This window comes from Ambystoma mexicanum, chromosome 3q, assembly GCF_040938575.1.
Source record: "Ambystoma mexicanum isolate Mex_15411 chromosome 3q, UKY_AmexF1_1, whole genome shotgun sequence".
NCBI classification, from domain to species: Eukaryota; Metazoa; Chordata; class Amphibia; order Caudata; family Ambystomatidae; genus Ambystoma; species Ambystoma mexicanum.
Window position 1 is genome coordinate 798,380,746 of NC_090926.1, and position 21,964 is coordinate 798,402,709.

The following is a 21,964-nucleotide window of genomic DNA, read 5'->3' on the forward strand; positions in this document are numbered from 1 at the left end:
ACAAACAGGGGGGCACACACTCTCCAGGGCTATCCAAGCTGTCCCAAAACATTTGGATGTGGACTCTCAAACACAAGATGTTCCTGCTGGCCCAACACGTTCCCGGCGAACTCAACCTTCTAGCCGACGTGATAAGCAGAGATTTCCCACTGCCCACAGAGTACGAATGGCACCTACACAAAGTCATCATCTCCAACGTCTTTGCAGAATGGGGCTTCCCAGAGATCGACTTGTTCGCCACTCAAGAGAGTGCCCAATGCCTAGATTACGCCTCCAGGTATCCCCAGAACCGCTCCAACAGACTCTGAATAACATGTTCAGGGAAATTTGTTTACGCTTCCCGCCCCCCCCCCCCCCCCCGACTCCCCTAATCAACAAGATTGTGCACAAGATGCACCAGGAACCAGTCAATATGATATTGGTGGCCCCCATGTGGGCCCACCAACCCTGGTTCTCTCATCTGATGGAGATGTCCCTCTCCCCTCCTATGAAGTTGCCCTACCCGTACAACATGTTGTCTCAGGACAAAGGGTAAACACTTCACCCATGCCTGCAAACTCTGAATTTAGCAGCCTGGCTCCTAAGGTCATAGAGTTCGGACACCTTCAACTCCTTCAGAGATGCATGGACATACTTAGGGAAGCTAGGAAACCTAACACCCAGTATTGCTATTCCAGTAAGTGGAAACGCTTTGTCATCTGGTGCATTACAACAGGCATCAACCCGATTGACTGCTCTCCTACCCACATTGTGTTGTACCTGACACACTTGTTAGATTCAGGACTGGTTTTTAATTCCCTAAAGATTCACCTAGCTGCTCGCTCATGTAACGCTCACCTGACTCCCACGGAGGCGCTGGCCTGGTTTGCGCTGCTGTGACCTCTTCTAAGGTGATGCGCAGGGTTCGGAAGACGGACTGGACCGGGCCCCCCAAATCTTGACTGTCTGGCTCGCAGAGGTACCCTTCTGTAGGCAAAAATAGGGGATTAACTGTCTGCGGGGTAATGCAATCGGCCTCCCACTTTCCCCTCTCACCCTCCTCGAAACCCTTCTTTAATTCCCCGTAGCGTCTCACCTTAGGGTCTGGAAGGACGAGCTCTCCATCCTGCTTCTGATGCAGGGGCGCGTTGGTATCCAGTTACTTCACTGGCTTTTCGGATTGGTGAGAACCAAACTTGCTTGGCTTCCAGGTAAGTTTTTTGATGAGAGATTCCCCTTGTGTCCATGCATTAATGCGCTAATGCTAGTGTCTTTTTCCCCATAGGGGCCGGGGTACGGAATGCCGGGGAAAAGGCACCGACCCGAGATGAAAGGTGAAATCCTTGTAGAAATCAGGTAAGTCTTTAATGAGCGTTTTGGTAATGTCTTTCATTCGCTCATTAACGCTGATGTCTCTTTTTTCCCCTTAGGGGCCGGGGTCCGGAAATGCCAGGATGCGGCGCGGACCCGAAATGAAGAGGGAATGAACCAACTGGTAAGTCTTAATAACATGGAGATTTAGCTTTCCTTATTCCCTTCTCTCTCTCACCTTTTGTTCTTGTCTTTTTCTCCCTAGGCGCTGGGGCGTGACTGCGAATCCGGATGATCGCTGCTGAACATGGAGGCGCCCTGTAAAGGTGAGTGGAATGCGGCGCTGCAGCGATCGACGCGATGTGCTTTTAAATAAAAGTCTTCCTTTTCAGGATTGTCGGCGAGATGTCTCCGGGATGCGGTTTTAGCAGGTAAGGGCTTTTCCTTCTTCTGTTCTCTTCTTCTCTTCCTTTGCAGGTGATCCAGGATGCTGGCAGGCGTGGCAGAAGTCAGGATGCAGGAGCAGACACGGTGAGCGTCCAGCTGCTAGATGCAGAACAACGTGAAGCACGTGTGGCTGTTCGGGTGGGGTTTAAATAGCCTTGGAAGAAGTTTCAGGTATGTATCCTTCCTCCAATCAGGTATGTATCCTTCCCCAACCACGCCCGGATGGTAAATTAGTCCCACAGGTAAAGTAGTTCCTTTCAGGCCTCAAGGAGGCCGGGATCCTGCAGCATGGTCTGCATCAGGTAAGTGCACCCATGCACTCTCACAATGAGCCTGGCGCCTTGGCGCCAGGACTGATGTCTTTTATGAGCCTGGCGCCAGAGGCGCCAGGACACTGTCCAAAGGGCCCCTATATGGGGTTGCCGGGTCCTTCCTTGGGGACTGGATGTCCGCTTTCGGGGACGCAGGGCTTGAACCGGCTCCCCGGGAGCGGGCATCATGTCAGCTCAGCCTACACTACATCACAACAGAAGGTGTTGTGTTGGAAAATACATCTTATTAAGGCTTTTATGGAAGGGGTTAAGAGTTCATCCCCCCCTCCCCTCCCGTCTCCAACGCAGCTCCCGGATGGGATCTAAACGTGGCATTGACCAGACTCATGGGGTCTCCCTTTGAATCAATGCATAAAGCAAGTCTAAAAGACCTTACTTATAAGACGGCCTTCCTAGTGGTTATCACTTCTATTAGAAGGGTTAGTGAACTTTAGACCCGGTCAGTTCTAGACCCTTTTGTTGCAGTCCACAGGGATAAGGTGGTTCTGCGTACTCATCCCTGATTTGCGCCTAAATTCATTCCGAAGTTCCATGTGAACCAATCAATTGAACTACCCACTTTCTTCCAGAATGCCACTAGCATGGCCGAAAGAAGCCTACACACACTAGGTGTGCACAGGGCAGTCATGTTTTACCTGGAAAGAATGAAACCACTGAGGAAGACAAACCAGTTTTTCGTTTCAGTGGCGCCCGCTACCTTTGCAAAACTATTTTTCAAGGAACCTGGGATTGGTAACCCTAGGTCTCCTGGGGGCAACCAGACGTGGTCTCCCTCTCACTGTGCTTAGAGAGGCATCAGCTTCACCTCACTGATGATCCCCAACAAGGGTGAAACACGTGTATGGGGTTGCTGGTGGTACTCTCGTTCAGGTTGGAATTGCCATTGCATTTCGGTGCTGGACTGCCCCTGGGCAGGACAAAGACTGATATGCAAATGGATATTTCCCATCTGTGAAAGGCACAGTGAGTAAAAGCAGTGACTGCGAACTCTCAAGTGGTTAATAACCACTGAACAGGTTATCAAGTCTGTTCTTTCGAGAGAGGGGCGCCCGCTACCTTTGAAAAACTATTTTTCAAGGAACCTGGGATTGGTAACCCTAGGTCTCCTGGGGGCAACCAGACGTGGTCTCCCTCTCACTGTGCTTAGAGAGGCATCAGCTTTACCTCACTGATGATCACCAAAAAGGGTGAAACACGTGTATGGGGTTGCTGGTGGTACTCTCGTTCAGGTTGGAATTGCCATTGCATTTCGGTGCTGGACTGCCCCTGGGCAGGACAAAGACTGATATGCAAATGGATATTTCCCATCTGTGAAAGGCACAGTGAGTAAAAGCAGTGGCTGCGAACTCTCAAGTGGTTAATAACCACCGAACAGGTTATCATGTCTGTTCTTGCGAGAGAGGGGCGCCCGCTACCTTTGCAAAACTATTTTTCAAGGAACCTGGGATTGGTAACCCTAGGTCTCCTGGGGGCAACCAGACGTGGCCTCCCTCTCACTGTGCTTAGAGGGGCATCAGCTTCACCTCACTGATGATCCCCAACAAGGGTGAAACACGTGTATGGGGTTGCTGGTGGTACTCTCGTTCAGGTTGGAATTGCCATTGCATTTCGGTGCTGGACTGCCCCTGGGCAGGACAAAGACTGATATGCAAATGGATATTTCCCATCCGCAAAAAGGCACAGTGAGTAAAAGCAGTGGCTGCGAACTCTCAAGTGGTTAATAACCACTGAACAGGTTATCAAGTCTGTTCTTTCGAGAGAGGGGCGCCCGTTACCTTTGCAAAAAAAAAAGATGCTCAAGAAAGGTGCCATCGAGCTCGTCCCCAGGAGGCTCCGGGGCTCCGGTGTGTACTCAAGGTACTTCCTCGTCAGAAAGAACACAGGCGGTTGGCGCCCCATCCTGGACCTGCATCGGTTAAACAAATACATCAAGGTGCAGAAATTCAGGATGGTCACCCTCCAGCACGTGCTGGGACAGCTGGAGGAAGGCGACTTCCTATCGTCGTTGGACCTGGATGATGCTTACTTCCACATCCCCATTCTAAAAAGGCACAGGAAGTTCCTCAGGTTCGTGGTTCAGGGATGCCACTACCAATTCAGAGCCCTACCGTTTGGATTAAAGTCGGCACCCAGGGTTTTCACCAAGTGCCTGGCACCAGTGGCGGCGCGGCTGCGCCTGCAGGGGATCCACGTCTCCCCCTACCTGGACGACTGGCTAATCCGGGCAAGCACAAGGGAACTCGCCGTCGAACATACGGTGAGGACCGTCCGGTTACTCACGGAGCTGGGGTTCGCCATCAACTACCCCAAATCCCACCTGGTTCCATTGCAAGTAGCACTGTTTCTGGGAGCGAAGCTCGATACAGTGGGGCAATTGGCCTCCCCTTCAGAGGAGAGGACCAAGACCATCCTGGGCAAGGTGCAGTGCCCGTTAGCCACGGACGTGGCCAGGGTGAGGTCCTTCAAGTCCCTTCTCGGGATGATGTCCTCATGCATCTACCTTGTACCCCTTTGCAGACTTTGGATGCGTCCGCTACAGGAGTTCCTCGACGCCCGCTGGTTTCAGGCGACGGGCTGCTTCGAGGACAGGATCCCTCTCGACGAGGAGTTCCATCGGGCGATCCTATGGTGGGGCACCCGGGCTCACCTCACTACAGGCACGGACTTTCAAACCCCGGCGTTTCAGGAGACTGTGATGACGGACGCCTCTCTGGAGGGTTGGGGGGCCCACACCGGAGATCTCCACGCAAGAGGCCTTTGGCTGCCTGAGGAGAGGTCTCTCCACATCAACATTTTGGAGCTCCGAGCAGTGCTCTGGGCGCTCAAGTCGTTCCTTCCGTCCCTCAAGGACAAAGTGGTGAGGATCTTCACTGACAACACCACCATGATGTTCTACATACGGAAGCAGGGGGGCACCAGATCCCCAGCCCTATCCAAGGAGGCCCAGGATCTGTGGCACTGGGCCGTCGCCCAGGGGATGTTTCTGGTTCCCTTCCACTTGGCAGGAATAAAAAGCACCATCGCCGACTCACTCAGCAGGGAGCTGCGCTCGTGCCATGAGTGGGAACTGCGACAGGATCAAGTGGATCGGCTCTTCCAACGATGGGGCAAACCCCAGATCGACCTGTTTGCGACGGCGACGAACTCCAAGTGCCAGAGGTTCGCCAGCAGGTTCCCACACCCGAGGAGCATGGGCGATACTTTCTCGTTCCCCTGCGACAGCCTGTTTCTATACGCGTTCCCTCCGTTGCTGCTCCGCCTCATCAACCAGCTCAAGAGGTCCAGGTGCAGGATGATCCTCGTCGCACCGGCGTGGCCGAGGCAGATCTGGTTCCCGGATCTTCTGGACTTGTCAACGTCCCCACCAATCAAGCTGCCGGCAGACGCAGATCTTCTCTCCAGAGAAGGAGGCACCATTCTCCATCACGACCCACAGTCGCTGAACTTGCAGGCCTGGCTCCTGCGGCACTAGAGTTTGGAGGGTACGATATACCGGATGATTGCAGAGAGGTTCTTGCAAAAGCCAGGGCGTCCTCAACTCTCAAGTGTTACGGTCATAAATGGAAGAGGTTCTCTGTCTGGTGCTGTGCACAGAAGATTAACCCTCTGTGGATTACGGCCCCTCAAGTACTGCCGTACCTAGCTGGACTGGCTCACGCCTCCATCAAGATACATCTGGCTGCCATCTCCCGATATACCAGAACTATGGGACGGGCGTCCTTGTGGTCTCATCGCCTGGTGAAGGTATTCATGAAGGGACTATTCCGATCATTCCCGCCGGTGAAGGCTCCTGCCCCGGCGTGGGAGCTTAATATGGTGCTGACCAGGCTCATGGGGGCCCCATTCGAGCCTATGCATTCAGGGCCTTTGAAGTTCCTGTCATGGAAGACAGCGTTCCTCGTGGCCATCACCTCCGCACGACGAGTGGGAGAGATCCAGGCCTTATCTTGCAAGCCTCCATACTTGACTTTTCATGACACAAAGGTGGTGCCGAGGACACACCCCTCCTTTATGTCCAAGGTGCCGTCGGACTTCCACCTCAACGAGCCCTTGGTGTTACCAGTTTTCTTCCCGTCGCCTTTGACGCCGGCCGAGAGGACTTTGCACTCGCTGGATGTAGCTAGAGCGCTGAAGTTCTACGTGGACCGCACAAAGAGTTTTCGGAAGACATCACAACTGTTTGTGAACTTTGGGTCTGTGAATCAAGGGAAGCCTCTCTCGAAGACTTCCATTTCCAGATGGCTCTCCGGCTGCATCATGCACTGTCACCGGTTGGCAAACCGACCGCTGCCCGGCCGTCCGAGAGCCCATTCGACCAGAGCGATCGCTGCTACCACGACGTTCCTGTCTGGTGTGCCCCTGCTGGACATCTGCAGGGCTGCTACATGGAGGTCGATGCACACCTTCACAAGATTCTACTGCGTCGATCGGGACACCAGGGAGGAGTCCAGGGTCGGCCAAGCAGTGCTGCGCAACCTGTTCGCCTAAGGTGAGCCTGGTGAGGAGGTAAGAATTGCTTAATGTTGAGTTTTGGATGTAATGCTTAATGTTGAGCCTTCGCCACCTCCCGTGGTTGTGCATGTGTATACTGCTATGTATTCTTTATTCATGAGCATGTGAATCCATGCCAGACCCCATGCTGGAGAAGGAACACGTTACTTACCTGTAACTGTTGTTCTACAGCATGGGTCTGGCATTGATTCACATGCGAACCCTCCCACCTACCCCTCTGCGGCTCTTCACTTGGTCATACTGCCACTTGGCGTGCTACGAAATCTGAGGATGGCTGCCAGAGGCGGGGTTTAGGGAGAGGGCAGTTATTGGCTGCGGGGCAGTATGACCCAGAGATCAGTGATTGGTTGCTACTAAGAAAGACAGATCAGAAACGAAACTGATACTGATTTTTTCTTTACAGAGGATTCCCAGCCTGACGACGGGGAATATTCATGAGCATGTGAATCCATGCCAGACCCATGCTGGAGAACAACAGTTACAGGTAAGTAACTTGTTCCTTTTCACTACTGTTCCTTCTCACAACCCACCTCCAACTCCGGGTACTGCTTGCTAGTCTATGCACAGCATGTGATTTTAAGCAGATTAACAAGCATCAGAAGACCTGCATTACTCACCGTAATAGCATTTTTGATGATTGTATCTGCTTAGATTCACATGTGCCCACCATGCCTCCCCGCTCGGGTGGAAAAAACATAGACGTTTTACTACTTTCTCTCTTTATGTACTCACTCACAACAGCCTTGGGCTCTCTCATGGCAGAAAAAATACAATCAGAGGGACCTCGGCACTTGAGGGATTTTGGGTACACTACACGTCACGATAGGGATAGTGTTACAGACACGCCTATGCCGACGTCCCCTTTCGGTCCCCGAAAGACAAGATGCAATACTCTGCGGCTACCACTGGATGTCGGACTATATGCACAGCATGTGAATCTAAGCAGATATAATCATCAGAAATGCTATTACGGTGAGTAAACATGTCATGGGAGACATGATTATTGGGAGCACCTCCGAGCAAGGACAGGTTAATGTTGTAAGGGGAACCAAAACATTTGAAGCTAGAGCAATTTACTTCCCATGAAGCAAGTGAGAAGTAGTCAAGCCCAGACCCCTTCTGTTAGCAGCTCAGAGATAAAGTAAAGTAAACAATTGAGATATGTAAAGTAGCCCACATATAAATGAAAAAGGAAGAACCACACATGGTACAGACGCTTGAAGACTGGAGAAAGGAGAAATGGAAAAACCTAAAATTCCCTTCAAGAAAAACTGAAAGGAGGACTGTACGAAAGAACTAAAGTGAAGATCATAAAGAAACCTGAAGACTAATAAATTCCTATATGCAGCCGATATAAAGGTTTGTTCTGTTCAGGCCACCCTCTCACATTGCATACGTGTATGTGTCTGTGCTTTTTTATAATTAAGTTGATGATGTTGCGCATCCTGCTCAGTTTACATGCCCTTCTTGGGAGCAACATCCCTTAAGTTTGATGGAATGGATACTATGGACTAAGGGTGTAGTAGTCATTACAGTTAGTTACTTTCTCAAGCGACTTCCTATTTTACAACATTAATGCTCATTTTCTATAATGTTTTCATCCAGTCTTATATCACCTTTACACAGATGATTCTCCAATGTGTGTCTCATCCTTTACAGACCACACACTCTGACTGCCCATCATTTACTGAATTGTGGATGCCCACCCATTCTCTTCATCTGAATTCTGCAAAAACAGACATTCTGCTCTTACTTCCACCTAAACCATACACCTGCACCCCTCTAGCTTTTATGTGTTCCCTTACTTCTCTTTCTGGTCATATTTTGCAGTGTCTTTCTACAACTTTTGGCTTCTCTTATTTTCTCTGCCCACATCTTTTAAATTGCCTAGGAACTTGCAGGGATCAGCTATGCAAGGTCTGCAAAGTCCAACCCATTGTCACTGGTTACATGACTAAAAATCTCATACTTCACGTTGTTCTGTCTTTTTCAGTGTATTGATCCTTTGCTCTGCTTCAGCTTAGCTTAGCTCTGCTTAGCTCTGCTTAGCTTAGCTCTGCTTCAGCTTTGTTTCACAGCTCTTAACTCTGTCTCCAAATCTTATCTTTTCAAAGGGTAGGGCGAGTACTTTTTTCTGTTCCTAACTTAGGAATGAGGGGCTCAACAGGTGTGTTCCTGTACGCCACCCTACATTCACATACAAAAGTTGTATCCACACTCATCGGGTGTTTGCCTATTGAATCCAGAAATGTAGCCTCCTTGTCCGGAGGAGAGGAAAAAGGCATGGGTTATTAAGCCCTACGCAGGGCTGCTGAGACCACAAACAATTGTGCCAGGGATGGAACTGGTTGATGTTTATCTGTAATAGCACTTTGTTTTTTTTGCATATGTTTCAGTTCATAACATGGCTACAATAGGGCTTTGCCCAGGTTACAGAGGCTATCCTAAATCATTTTGAAGCAAAATCCCAGTATGATTGGTAGGTGGAGGAGAGGGACCAGACTTTTTCATCCCATACCAAATTATCATGTCCACTAGGTTGATGTGGTAATATGTGGCCTTTGGGTGGGCATCATCATGCTCTTGCAACAGGGTAACTGACCTGGGGTCTTAAATTGGAGCCCCAGTCTGGGCTGAAGCTAAGGATGGATCAGGTTGGAGAGAATAGGTGTAAATGATCCAGGCACGAGTCACACAGGTTGAATCTCTCCCGGCACCTGTGCCGGCAAGAGGGGCCAGCAAGGTAATTGATGGTGGGTTCATGGAAATGTTTCTGCTGCCTTTAGAAGTCATGAATCTGAGGAAGTTGTCTGAGCATCCGAGAAGAGAGCTGGCCAAAGAAAGTGCCATGGCTCTGATCGAGAAAGTGAGCAGTACTGGCCAAGGGCCTGCATCCTGTAAGAGGGTTTCAATGGGTCCGGACCCGGGGCCCCTGCTGACTAAACCAAACCCTCACCTTTTACAGCCGTGAGCAGGTTGAAGGTTGAACTCTGGTAAGTGGCCAAAGCACATGCATCTCACCCATCAGCAATCGTTGACGAAAGAGGTGCCAAAAGACTGCAGGTTGCTTATCATGAAGTGGAACAGCTCTTGGCACTTTGCCACTCTTAGGCCCAGCTGTAGTGACTTGTTCATTGTTAACTAAACTGAGCTAAGAAGAAAAGGGGCTGCCACAAAGTCCATCATTTCCTGTCAATGCAGTCAGGTTAGAAGAGTTTAGTGCTTTTTATTTCGGGTTTGCAGCCCTGAAGGAGGGGCTCATGTATAAATCAACTTTACATTCTTTCAGGAAACCTCTCCTTAAGGCCGAGTTTCGAAGACTAGAAATAAATGTGTTGTGTATGGACTGGTAGTTGGACTTATGCCTGGTGTGGCATGCATGGGTAGGATCTTGTTGCGCAGGCTAGTACTGGGTGGCAGCCTTTAATTAGAACAGGTACAGCATCAGTAGCTGCAGTGCAAGATTCCCTTATATACACATATATGCAAACATTAGAGCATTGCCAGCAGCAATGCATGATTCCTTTGCACATAGAGCAGATGCAACACAGACTACAGAAGTGTTTCCTCATGCGCATATGGGCACAAGCAGTGCACACACTCAAAATGGGCATACCAAAGGCAGAAGCAGTTCATGATTTCCTTGCAAAACTCACCTACAGCATGGGTCACAGCAGAGCAAGCTTTCATCACACACATACTAAGGTTATCTTACAAGCCAAAGTTCTAGAAAAAAATGACAGCAAGACATGTTTACATCACACACCATACACAATTGCAAACTTCTTTCATGCACAGTAGAGGGAGCAGCTGCACATACTGCCCTCTGTCTGACTCATACAGCAAAGGGTATTTTTGGGGAAATAGCTTCTGCTTCATTGAAACTGCCATTGGTCAGCAGCTAATTTTCTATGCTCACTAAAAAGATTGCACTTTTTGGTTCATTATTAACATTGTACTTTCTTTCCTCCATTCGTCCTGCTCCATATCTCTTTGTGTGAGTGTTATGTCCCAAACAAATAGTCTTTTAGGAATAGCTACATTTTTGAGAGACATCACAATCGTGGTTGTGATGGCATTTGGTTTGACCATCTTGGCCAGGTTTCATCCAACGTTATCTTCACTGTTAATATTCCTATTTTGAGCCTTGATAGTGTCTTTGAAGGTATATTGTTACTTTGCTGCTCTGTTGATTTTAATACTTTCACTCAATTAAATGCTAACAAAAACAAAAATCGATTATGAATTTTTACTAATCACGTACTATTAATTCTGGGAATATAGTGAGGCATCCCCCTGATTTGTTGAGTGGGTGCTAGTGGCCAATGCTCTATTCAATTCTGACAAACTAACTCTCCTCTCCTGTTTCAGATTCAGAAGTTTAAGCTGAAAGAAATTGCAGAGAAGCAGTTCAAGTGCTGAGTCCTGGTTAACGACACTGAAGAGGTCGCTGGTGGATTGGGGAGCCAAGAGTATCCCAGAGTTAGGGGTTGCAAGTTTTTCTCTAGTCCCAAGAAACACCCCTAAAACATTCTAAACTGAAATCAATGTAGGGGTTGCCTTACCCAGCTTTAATGAGTAGTCTCCAGTGTAAATGCATGCTGGATTTCGCCAAAGCAGGAAATAGATTGATAATACTGACAAATGAGTAGCAAACACAGAAGGGAATGACGCATGGTGGTGTTTATCGCATTTCCTTTGGCCTTGCAACTGTATATTTCTGTATCTGAAAAAGAAGTATCTGCACACTTTTCTGATCCAAATTCACACCACCCATTGACCTCCAGTACAACCATCTGCAAAGCCAGTTGGTCTGGTGGTCCACAATTTGCTGTTCTTGTTGATCTGAATTGCCACAACCTATTGTCACCATTAGTCTTGGGTACCTTTGGTCTTGTCTCCCTGCCTAATTGTGCTGAGGTCTTACCGTGTGCAATACACAATTATCTGATGTCCTATGATTAACTACCGCCCCATCCCTTGTTGGTATTTGGTCACACCATCTACACTTTGAAGTGCCATTAGTTACATCCTCATTAGCCGGAAGAAGACCATCAGTAGTTATCTCTGTTGGGCCATTGTCTCAGGTCTCCATTGCCATTTGTCTGAGAGCTCATTGTTTACAGTAGGCAACTCTCCAGATGAGAGTCAGACGTGTCTTGTTTTGTTCCCCCGAAATTAGGCAAATATAGCAGTAACAGTTGAGCAGCTTCTTGTCAACCCCACTGCTGTGTTGATGCGTGCAGGCTAGAGGAATCGGCAGAGCATGCCACATATGGGGGCTCTTCTGTTGGTCAATTTGATTTGAAGCACGCCTATGCGATCAAAACAAATCCTTGCATTTATGCTAATTACAGCAAAATGATTAATTTTTCAAAGTTAAAATTAATTTTTTACTTGACTAAAAATACCACAACACCATTGGGAACTACTTTTTACTCCCTGAATTACCCCTAAACTCTCAAATTCCAAAGGTAGAGAGTAGAATACTTCCAGCTCAAAATATTACCTAGAGCACTGACTGCATCCGTTGGTCAAATGTCATAACTCCCTAAGCTTACTGTGCCCTTGTGATGGTAAACATCAGCATCTCCCCGTCTTCCGAGCGACGTGTTTTCACAGGTGGTCTAGGTTTCTGGTATCTGGAATCCCAGTATCCCTTCATTTGCATTGATCTGAGAATGCTGCAAATCCCTATTCTTTGGGGTTTCCACATCTTCCATGGAATATCTCACTCGTCTTCAACATCCTCCACCTAAATGGCCATTCTGCAACTCCAACTTTGGTTTTGCTACTTTTTACTGTGGCTCTTCCCAACACCCGTTCAACCAATTCCACGGTCCTTCAGCCACCCCCTATCCATTTTCATAGATCACCCCTCTATTAGTGTTTGTATGTAGATGTTGCTTATTGCTCTGGTTTCCTGCCCACTTTTTTGGACAAAGTCTGACATAATATCTTCTAACATAGAATTGTAGTATAGAGCACCAACCAAGCCCATTTTAATCGGGCACGTTTTTGGTCATGCACCATGCCCCTTTGTGAGCATATTTTCATATTCAGACATGTTTGTTGTCGTGCATGTGGATATCTTGGTCATTCTCCTCAGCTGTAATTCCAGGTCTCTTGAGTGACTAAAGGGCTTTTCACATTAAAAAGGTCTTTCGTCACTCAGGATTCAAGCAAAGATATCTGGTGAGCATAAAATTGATCCAAGGTCCTACTTCGCCCAGTGTTGCACATCAGGAACACTATTTCCCTCTTCGTAATACGCATCATCGTGTACATGGTGTGTCTACGTAATGTTACTAGAAACCCACCATCTCAATGTCACTAGTCTGGCATGAACACAGTGTAGCAACCATACCATGATCAGAGTGTCATTGCATCCCACTGTTCAATGCACCTGTCGCAGCCCCATCAGATATTATGTGTGGAAATGTGATCATCAGGCTCTGTTCATTTTAGCCAACGTGTTTTTGACCTCTTACCCTTAGGACCCAACTCTCTTCAGTCATACTTCTCTAATCTCATTGCGGACTGCATTGAAGCACATGCCATAGGACTGTAAGTGCACCACACTCCACACTGATTCTGTTGCACATGGATGATCTTTTTCTCAACGATTCAGATGGAGACATGTTGCCTTCTCTTTCAGAGGCCTTTTTTGTTGATGCTTTTACCTTTCAATTTAATTTTCGTTCCTACTCAGAGTTTTCAAATTTTAACACAATATGGGCTTCCTAATTTATGACTTTCAAGACCTACTTTGAGGGGCTCAGGGATTTGTGTAATGCATAGCCTTGTGTCTAAACCCCAGAATTCCTAACCTACTGTGTCAGGGTCAAGACCACCCACTCCACACTTTATCACTACTTATCCACCACAATGGTATCTGGGGTTGATCATGTTCCAATGGGAAGAAATCCTTAGCTCCAGCCTAACCCAGAAACTTGTTGCCTCATTACAGCCTTGGAAGAAACACTAAAATAGGGTGTATCTAAAAAGTACTGCCTGTTTTAACACACACCTTATTACAGGCATGCAGGTGTACACAGAGGGTGTATTTTAAACGCATCTCACAGGTGGGAAATACTACAATATTGCAAGGTGGAATACCATCTTGAAGGGCTATTCATTTTTACCTTCTCCCCCGAAGTGCAAAATTCCTTGAAGTTTTGGAAAGTTTTAAACCTATACAGAAGGGTTGTGCCGCCATGAAACTAGCTAAACCTTTTTTCCATGTGGATGTTGGAAGGGGGTAAAAATATGGGCATGTATGATTCCAGCCTTCTTACCCATTATTGCACATAGACAATTTATCGTATTAAACAAATACACAATAGTTCTTTGACTGCCACTATACACACTCAATTTTCACTCTCACAATGTGGACATGGAAAGACAAAAATAAAAAGAGGTATTATCAAAGTGGATTGTGTTAACTACCACCAGTCTTATTTAAGAAAATCTGCTATTATTACCACTGATACATACAACGATTACATTTAAATTCAGTGGATTGTTTGCATTACTGCCGGCAATATTGCCAAATATCATCTTTGGGGAAAATGCCCAACCTTTGTCTTCAAACTTCAATCTCAGAAAGTATGTAATTGCTCGTTGTTTTCAAGGGAACCAGCCCAAGTTGATCTCTTCTGACAGGGGCATTTCCAGGTACTTAAGAAATTAGGCTCTTTGTCTGCCTACCACCAAAAACTACTGCTGCGAGCAATCACATTGTTCCTTCTAGTACCGCCCCTGTATCTAACCCGAGGAGGACAGACATACCCAGGAACTTCTTTGATGTTTACCTGAGACACTGTCAAGGTAGCACAAAAAGGTCTGGGGTGCCACCACTCTCCACCTTCTCTTGATCCACTCTACCATCCTTCAGGTGAGACTATGACATTAGATTTGGTCAAGCATGCTTCTTTAACTGGTTGCAGGGTGTTATGGATTCACCATGGTGCCATGCAGGTGGAAGTTGGGGATTTTAGTACCCTTACCCTCCCCACTGGCGAGCATATTGTCACAGTTCTACCTTATGTCAACAATATAAATTATTTTGTTGTAAGTACTTTGTGTAATTACTTAGAATTTGTTTTTTAATTGTATTGTTTTGTGGGGGGCGTTCTCCCCACATGCCAACTCGTCCCCCTTCACTGCCACTCCAACCTCTTCCCACCCCCCGTTATACCGCCTAACCCAGAGTGTCTGGGACTGGGGCAGACTACAGTCCCCCGTCTAATTCTATTTGTGCTGCAGGCCACCTCACAGCTCTTTGCACCAGGACCATAAAGAGGTGCCTGCGATCTTGATGTCAGACACCGCCTCCTCAGTGACCACTCGACTCCCAGATAGCTATGCAGAGATACACCTCTGCTCAAGTCTTATTTTGGGGTAATATGTCACTTTTGTGGAAAGACTGCAAGCTCTGCACTCACAAAGTCTCCTGAACAGCACGTTTGTCTGTCTCTCAAACTGATTGCCATTACCATTAACAAATGGCTTTCAGTGTCCTCTGGCTACAGGCTATTGAGTGGGGCATTCGAGGTGCCACTAGTTCTTCCTCTCTCTTTGTGCACTATGTCTTACAAACCACATTGGGAATCTTAGGGTGCTATGAGTGGTGTGCCGCCAATTACCTCTGCCTCAATATCAGTAAGACTGAGATTCTCCTCATCGGCACACCCGCTCCCTCCTTTCCTGTCGCCCTCTGGCCGGCCACTCTTGGCCCCCTCCTGCCCCTACCTGCAAGGCTAAAAACCTCAGGGTCATCTTCGACTCCACACTTTCCTTCTCTCCTCACAGCTTAGACGTCTCTAAGAAGTCACACTACCAGCTGCACCTCCTCAGAGGTATTCTACCTTTCCTCTCCTTCTCCCAGAAGCTCACTGTCTCAAGAGCTCTGGTTCTCTCTAGGCTGGACTACTGCAACAGCCTCTTTCTAAACCTGTCTGCCTCTACTCTCCGCCCTCTGCAACTCATCCAGAACAGGATTGCGGGACTTATCCTTGGCCTCAAGCCCAGGGATCGTATCTCTCCAGGACTGAAATCTCTGCACTGGCTCCCAGTGGCTGCGAGAATCAAGTTAAAAAAACCTCTGCATTGTCCACAAGGCCTTCTGCGGCCTGGGCCCTCAATACCTTCAACTCTCTCTTCCTAAATATCTTCTCTCTCGAGCCCTTCGCTCATCCGCCTCCAACTGCCTTAGGGTCAGTCACTTCTCCAAGCAACGAGTTGGTGGTAGATCTTTCTTCGGCTGGGGCTTCCCTCTGGAACAGCCTCCCTGCCTCCCTGAAACTTGAGGAAAACCATCCCCGGTTCCGGAAGCACCTCAAAACCTTTCTCTTTGCCTCTGCCTTTTCTCCTCTTCTCCCCTGCTGACCTCCTGGCTGAAACTGAATCTGCAATGGCTACCAGTCATACACTCCAGCACTGCCTGCCTGGCAACCTCTACACTTGGGGACTGTTTCTGCATCCCTACAGTCCCACCACCAGCACTTGACACCTGATGTCTGCACTTACCTTTGCATTTGCCACCTTGGCTGTTACTTTACTATTGTCATTATGCTATGCCCATGTACTGCACTGTCCCTTCCCTCCGGCACTTTCTCCCCTTCCCCATCCCATGCATGTGCGCGATCTGAATGACACCTGGCCTAGTAGGATCGTTGTCTGTCCTCTCTTTGTTCCCCCTCCCTTGCCTCGTCGCGCCTTGAAACACTTGTGTATAGGCACGTTATAAATGCCATATCATATCATATATCAAATCATATGAAGGTTTATAACATGCAAGATTCTGGATGAGGTGGAGGCCCTGGTGTATCCTCCATATACCACCTCTGGGGCTAGCATCGCCAAGCAGGCGGCTGTCCCTAGCAAACAGGGTCTTCTTATCCCCATCCCTTTGCCTCTTTAATGTGACCTTACAACAACCCACTTGCACATCAGCTGAAATCAGAACTGTTGGTTTCAGCAGCATTTTTCAGCTTAACGATTGCCTCACAACTGGACACCAAGTCTTGGGAAATACTTCTCATGGTGATCTGTTCCACAACATTGTAAATTGATGAAAAAACATTCTGCTATGAGGATGCTACGATGCAACACAGGTTGTGCCTGAACATAGCTGTCCTTCCATCATTAACACAAGTTTGTGTGACCTTTGATGAACCTAAGTCCGGTGGCATTATCTGAATAGGTCCCTGCAACCTCTAGTCGTATTTATTTTTACAATAGGGAAGGGGGAACATACCACTCTTGCATGTGACAATCTAAATATGATTCTGATTTTTCTTGTTTGCATGCAGGTTGATGTTGGTAGCGAAAGTGGTGTATAGCAAACAAAAAGGGGTCCTAACAAACAAAAGATGGATGGCCTGTCTGGCAGTATTCAGTATACTGTTCCCTTTCCCTCAATTCTCTGCAAGGCTTGGTCTGATCTCTCTGGGTTGATTTTCTCCAGACCAATTATAGAGTTCCCCTTAACCTGAGTCCTAATGTCCAGTAAGGGTTACAGAAGCTCCTGGGCTTCCAGGGCGCCTGCACCCGGCAAAACATTCTAGGCAGATGTGTAGGAGATGATCCATCATCCATGTGCGGTACGCCTAGCATGGCAAGACATTGCAATATTTCCTTTCTTGCCCTAGTGGTCTCATTGGGGAGGGGCTTTTCTCCCCATACATGGCTCCTTTTCAAGTTGCATTAGTTCTAATGCTCAAGCCAGGGGTCACTCTCTTGGGATTGAGCCCGCTACAGACTCTTCTCAGGTTTTCAAGGTTACAAGCTTCTTTTAATTCTGGTGGTTTTTCAGCTATTGGTGTCGAGGTTGGCGCCTGAAGCAAAATACTCTCTTGCACCATTGCTTCTGTATTCTCTGGCTCTTACCAGCTTCCAGGTCAATTCCCTCACCAAGCTCTTTGCTCTATCTTCTCCTACAAGACTTAAATTTCTCATTGTGGCACATTTGTCTTATCCACCTGTGCTCTCCCTCTTGTTCTACTGATACAACACCAAGTCTCTAGAACTCTGTTCTAACTCCCACACTGCTGGCTTAGTTTAGCCTCTTTTTATACTGTATGCCTGACTCAAATGGTTCTATCATTTGCTGTCTTTCTCTTATTAAGTCAAGGCTTGGGTATTGGCTGGTATCTAATGGGCCCATCTAACTCTCTGTTGAAGCCCCTCTCCCATTATTATGTTTCTGAAGTGAGCGTTCTCAGATTGGTTGTGAACTACATTGGTTTGATTGGATTTCTCCAGTTGGGTCAAGGGCTCAAAAGAGCCCACCACCATCTTGGAATCAAGAAAAATCCAACTTTTACCGCCAGTCAAGACCACCTTCGAAGTTCTGGGTAGCTGGTATATCTCTTCCTGGCATTTCTCTGGGCACTCCGCTCGCAAGCATTTGTGAATCTTCTCTTCTTTCTATGCTCCAGTCCGTGTTCCACTATGGCCTTCCCAGACCCAAAGCTTGAACATGGTAGGACTTTTTTGATCTGACGGTTTCTTCCCTTCAAATCATGATAGCACATGTCGTGTTTCCTAAAAGGAGAATGATACTATTCCTGGTAGTGTGGCTGCGACACTCTGGGGGCTGACTTGGATGGAATCTGGAGGTCTCGCCACATACAGTCTTCAGGTATTAAATCATAGAGGGGGTGGCTCCCTTTGGCCATCTCCAGGCAGTGATTGAAGTGTACGTAAAGAAGTAGTGGAACTATGACGCCTGCTGGCCTGTCCCTGCTCCCCAAAAATCCAATGACCACGCCCTCTCCAACGTGCAATTCAAACCCTTAAACAAATGCACCTGCTGTATAAGGGAACGTTCAGTGCAGTGCACCGAAGGTCAAGTTTCAACTTCTTCATACACTTTTTTTTTTTTTTAAAGCGAAACCATTCAGGAATGGTTTCTTTTTCAGATAAAAGTATAGGAAGAGTGAAAACTAATTTTAAAAAACTAGAGGAGCACCGCACCCAAACGCTACCGCCCACTTCAACCACTGTCTCCAGGTCTCCTATAAAGCCCCCTTAAAGATGAATCCATGCCATTTGGCAAATAACCAATAACCATGCAGAACAAATATTCTTTTTTAGACATTAAGTGTCTGTGTTCCTGCTTTAGAACTTTCCCTGCCACTTCCCTGGGTTTTATGCTTGGGGAATCTTTCCAGGAGTATGACTGAAAGGGGTGGAATGTAAGAGTAATTTCGAGGTACACATACGTTTGGTCTTCATATCTTGAGACATCTGTCTGTACGACTAGAGGAAATAGAAACTAATACAAGAGTAGCTGGGTCTCCTTGTAAGTGCTAGGTGCAGGTGTAGACGAGCATTAGCTGTACTCTCTTTTTAAGGTGCATGCTTCACTTACGTCAAGTAAGGGGATTAGACCCCCCATGAGCATGACTGAAGTAGAGATAACAACAAGATAAGATTTCAGAAGTTTCTATGGTGAATACATTGTACCTTTCTTCCATATTCTGTGATCCTAGGCAGCTATTTGCACGTGTCTCGGAACATGAAGTACTTTGAATTTCTTTGATAATATCGTGAGTTTTTCAGCTATTTTCTTGAAGTTGTATGCCCCCTTTGCCATATTTCACAAGATCACAGGGTCTAGCAGCAGGATGTCACCATCCATCTTAAGCTGCAGGCTTCAACATTGCTTAGGCCTCACCTAAACTGGAACGCCCACAGTCACGGATAGAACCACACCTCTCTCTCCCTCTCTTTCTCTCTCTCTCCTTTGTGTTTACCCCCCTCAAGGCGCTGGCATGTGCAGGCTCATCATTTGCTTCTCTCCTCCGTCCCCTCCATCTCACCCACAACAGGGTAAATGTCAACAAAAGAACTTATTTGCAACTGTGAAATGTATATTTTTAAATAAGGTTGTTTGAGCAAATGTTTTATGAGAAATGCCCTCATCGTGATACTTCCATCTGTTGCAACTTTTATAATAAACCAATAAACCTGGAAATGTGAAGTGTCAGGCTCATTTTTCTGGAACTGAGTGCAAATTTCAAATATTTTGATGCAGAAGGTCTTCAATAAATGTTTGCCTTTTTTTATCTATGAAGAGAATAGGGTGCATTTTCAAAGGAATATGAAGAAATTGCCCACATGCCACTGACATTTCAGGGAGAGGGATGAAGACACAAATTAGTGTGTGTTGAACTTGATCTGTTAAATATTTATTATCATTGCATTGCAAGTATTTATTTATTTGTTTGTATTGCGCCATAGCCCGCAGGCATCAGGGCACACATAAACACGTGGACATTTCAGTAAGACAAGCTGATAAATACTAGGTGGCTGAGGTGGTTCATTATTCAAACAGTTGGGGTTTCAGACGTTTCCTAAATGTCAATGGCCTTTGTTCCAGGCGCAGATCAACCAGGAGCACACTCCACGTCTGGACTGCCTGCACCGGAAAGGTTCTGCCCTTAACCCTTATTCTCTTTACGCAGGGGATGGTAAGCCTTTGAGAAGTGCTGGAGCGTAAGGATCTACTTGGTTTGTATTGTACCAGGTTTTGTTTCAGGTAACGAGGAGCATCTCCATACATGCATTTATGGGTTAAGGAGAGTGTATTGAAATGCACCCTTGCACCCAAAGGTAGCCAGTGGAGTTCTTTCCTCTGGTTGGTTATATGTTCCCTCCTCGTGTGTTAGGCAGAACCCTGTGCAGTTCCCTTAGTGAGCACTACAGAAGATTAAGACTACAGGTGTGAGCAATAAATCCCCTTTGGTATCAGGCTGTACCACAAAGATTTAGTTGGTAGCTGCGGCTAAGCAGTCAGACTTATCTCAAGAGGGAGATGAGCAGTATTCAGGGTTTACACAATAGGGCTATAGTACTATGGTACAAGGAAACACTGACCAAAGCTTTGTATTAAAAATAATATATATATTTATTTTACACACTTCTAGTTCAACACTTTAATCACAGTTAATAAAGCAAGTTAAAATCAGTCAAGAAAAGTATACACAACTCCCTAGTTAAATTGTAGACAAGTTTGAGCAAGAGTGAAAACTGAGCAAAACGGCACAGTGAAAACCAAACACAAATGGCACTCTAGCAAGGAAAAGCACAAGTTATGCAGGAATATATTCTTAGGCACCCTAGCAACACTTCCCATAAGTTTGTGAACAAGTTTAGGCAAGCCAGTACTTTAGCATGTATAATACTAAATGAAAACCGAGCAAAATGGCACTTCACAAGTTTGAAAAGTGGGAAGGAAAAGGTGGTTATAAGAATTAGGTGCACCAACACAGTTCTAGTTGAGAAGCAATCTAGAGAAGGCAGTTCTAACAAATTCAGCCAGAGTCAATAAGCCTGTGCCAGAGTCAGTGGTACAGGGCAAAGAGCCCAGGAGCAAAATGTTCTTATAGCTGCAGTCAGGTCTTTGTTAAACGATTCAAAAAGGTGGATGCAAAAGGTGAAAGACAATGTTAGAGGATAGGGGCGGCCAACCCAACAAGTAGGTAAAGGATTTAAAACACCTTCATCACTACCACGCGCAAAAAGGGAGGCCTGGCGGAACAAAGTACCTTGAAATGTAGAAGAGGTTCTTGCGGTGGCGGTTGTTCCTGGCAGTTCCTGCAGTTCAGGAGATCCAGCAGAGGAAGAGAGACTCTCGTCATGGAGGAAGGTTCGAGTTACTGCATTGCCCAGGGATGAAACCAGCCGCGGTGCTGCCAAACGAATAAAAGGTACGCTCCTTTAAGTCCCGGTGCGGGCGGACGGGTGCCTGGCTATCCGGTCTCCGAGTACAGGGTACTGGCGATTCGACGAAGGCAGGTCCAGGAAGGCGATTGGCAAACTGGTTGGCCCCACCAGCTCAAGGGAAGAAGGCTCTTGCAGATGAAGATCTCCTCTCGTCGTGTGGAGAAAAGTGGTGAGACGCTGCAGCAGGGCTTCACCGGTGGTTCAGTCGTTGCAGATGTCTTTGGCTTCTCTCCTCTTCGGCTTCTTAGTTACAGTGGCAACATCTTGCTCTTCCAGTCCTCAGAACCCTGCTTTTATGCAAAAGGATCCCCATTCATACAGCCTAGTTGTCACACACACAGTGGAGTGGTCATCCTGGCGGGAGACCCTCCAGCCTATCAGGGCAGAGTGTGACATGGGTTGCTGAGGCAACCCTGTCCAGGGGTCCTACTCCCCCTCCCACACAATGGATCCACCCCAGACTCAGTAGCGCCAAAAGGGGGGCTTCTTGGCAGAAGTCCGCCAAAAGGACGAACAAAGGATGCCCGACCTGTGTTAGGAGTTTAGAGAAAGACACGAGAAAGAATTTATATAAAAGTTCTGGCAAATAAAACCTACCGGAGTAAAGTTAATATAAAAATAAACCGGCGGTATGTTAGAGGCTGTCG

General features: G+C 47.1%; 1 protein-coding gene across 1 annotated transcript in view; it reads left to right on the top strand.

The window, feature by feature from the left end:
- The window catches only part of ACSF2 (acyl-CoA synthetase family member 2), a 1,184,899-nt gene extending 1,165,333 nt beyond the window's left edge, over positions 1-19,566 (top strand). The window contains exon 16 of the mRNA XM_069654880.1: positions 10,953-19,566. Coding sequence (XP_069510981.1) covers positions 10,953-11,003 — 51 coding nt within the window. The 3' untranslated portion in view covers positions 11,004-19,566. The remainder of the gene's footprint in view (positions 1-10,952) is intronic.
- The last annotated feature ends 2,398 nt before the right edge of the window (positions 19,567-21,964 follow it).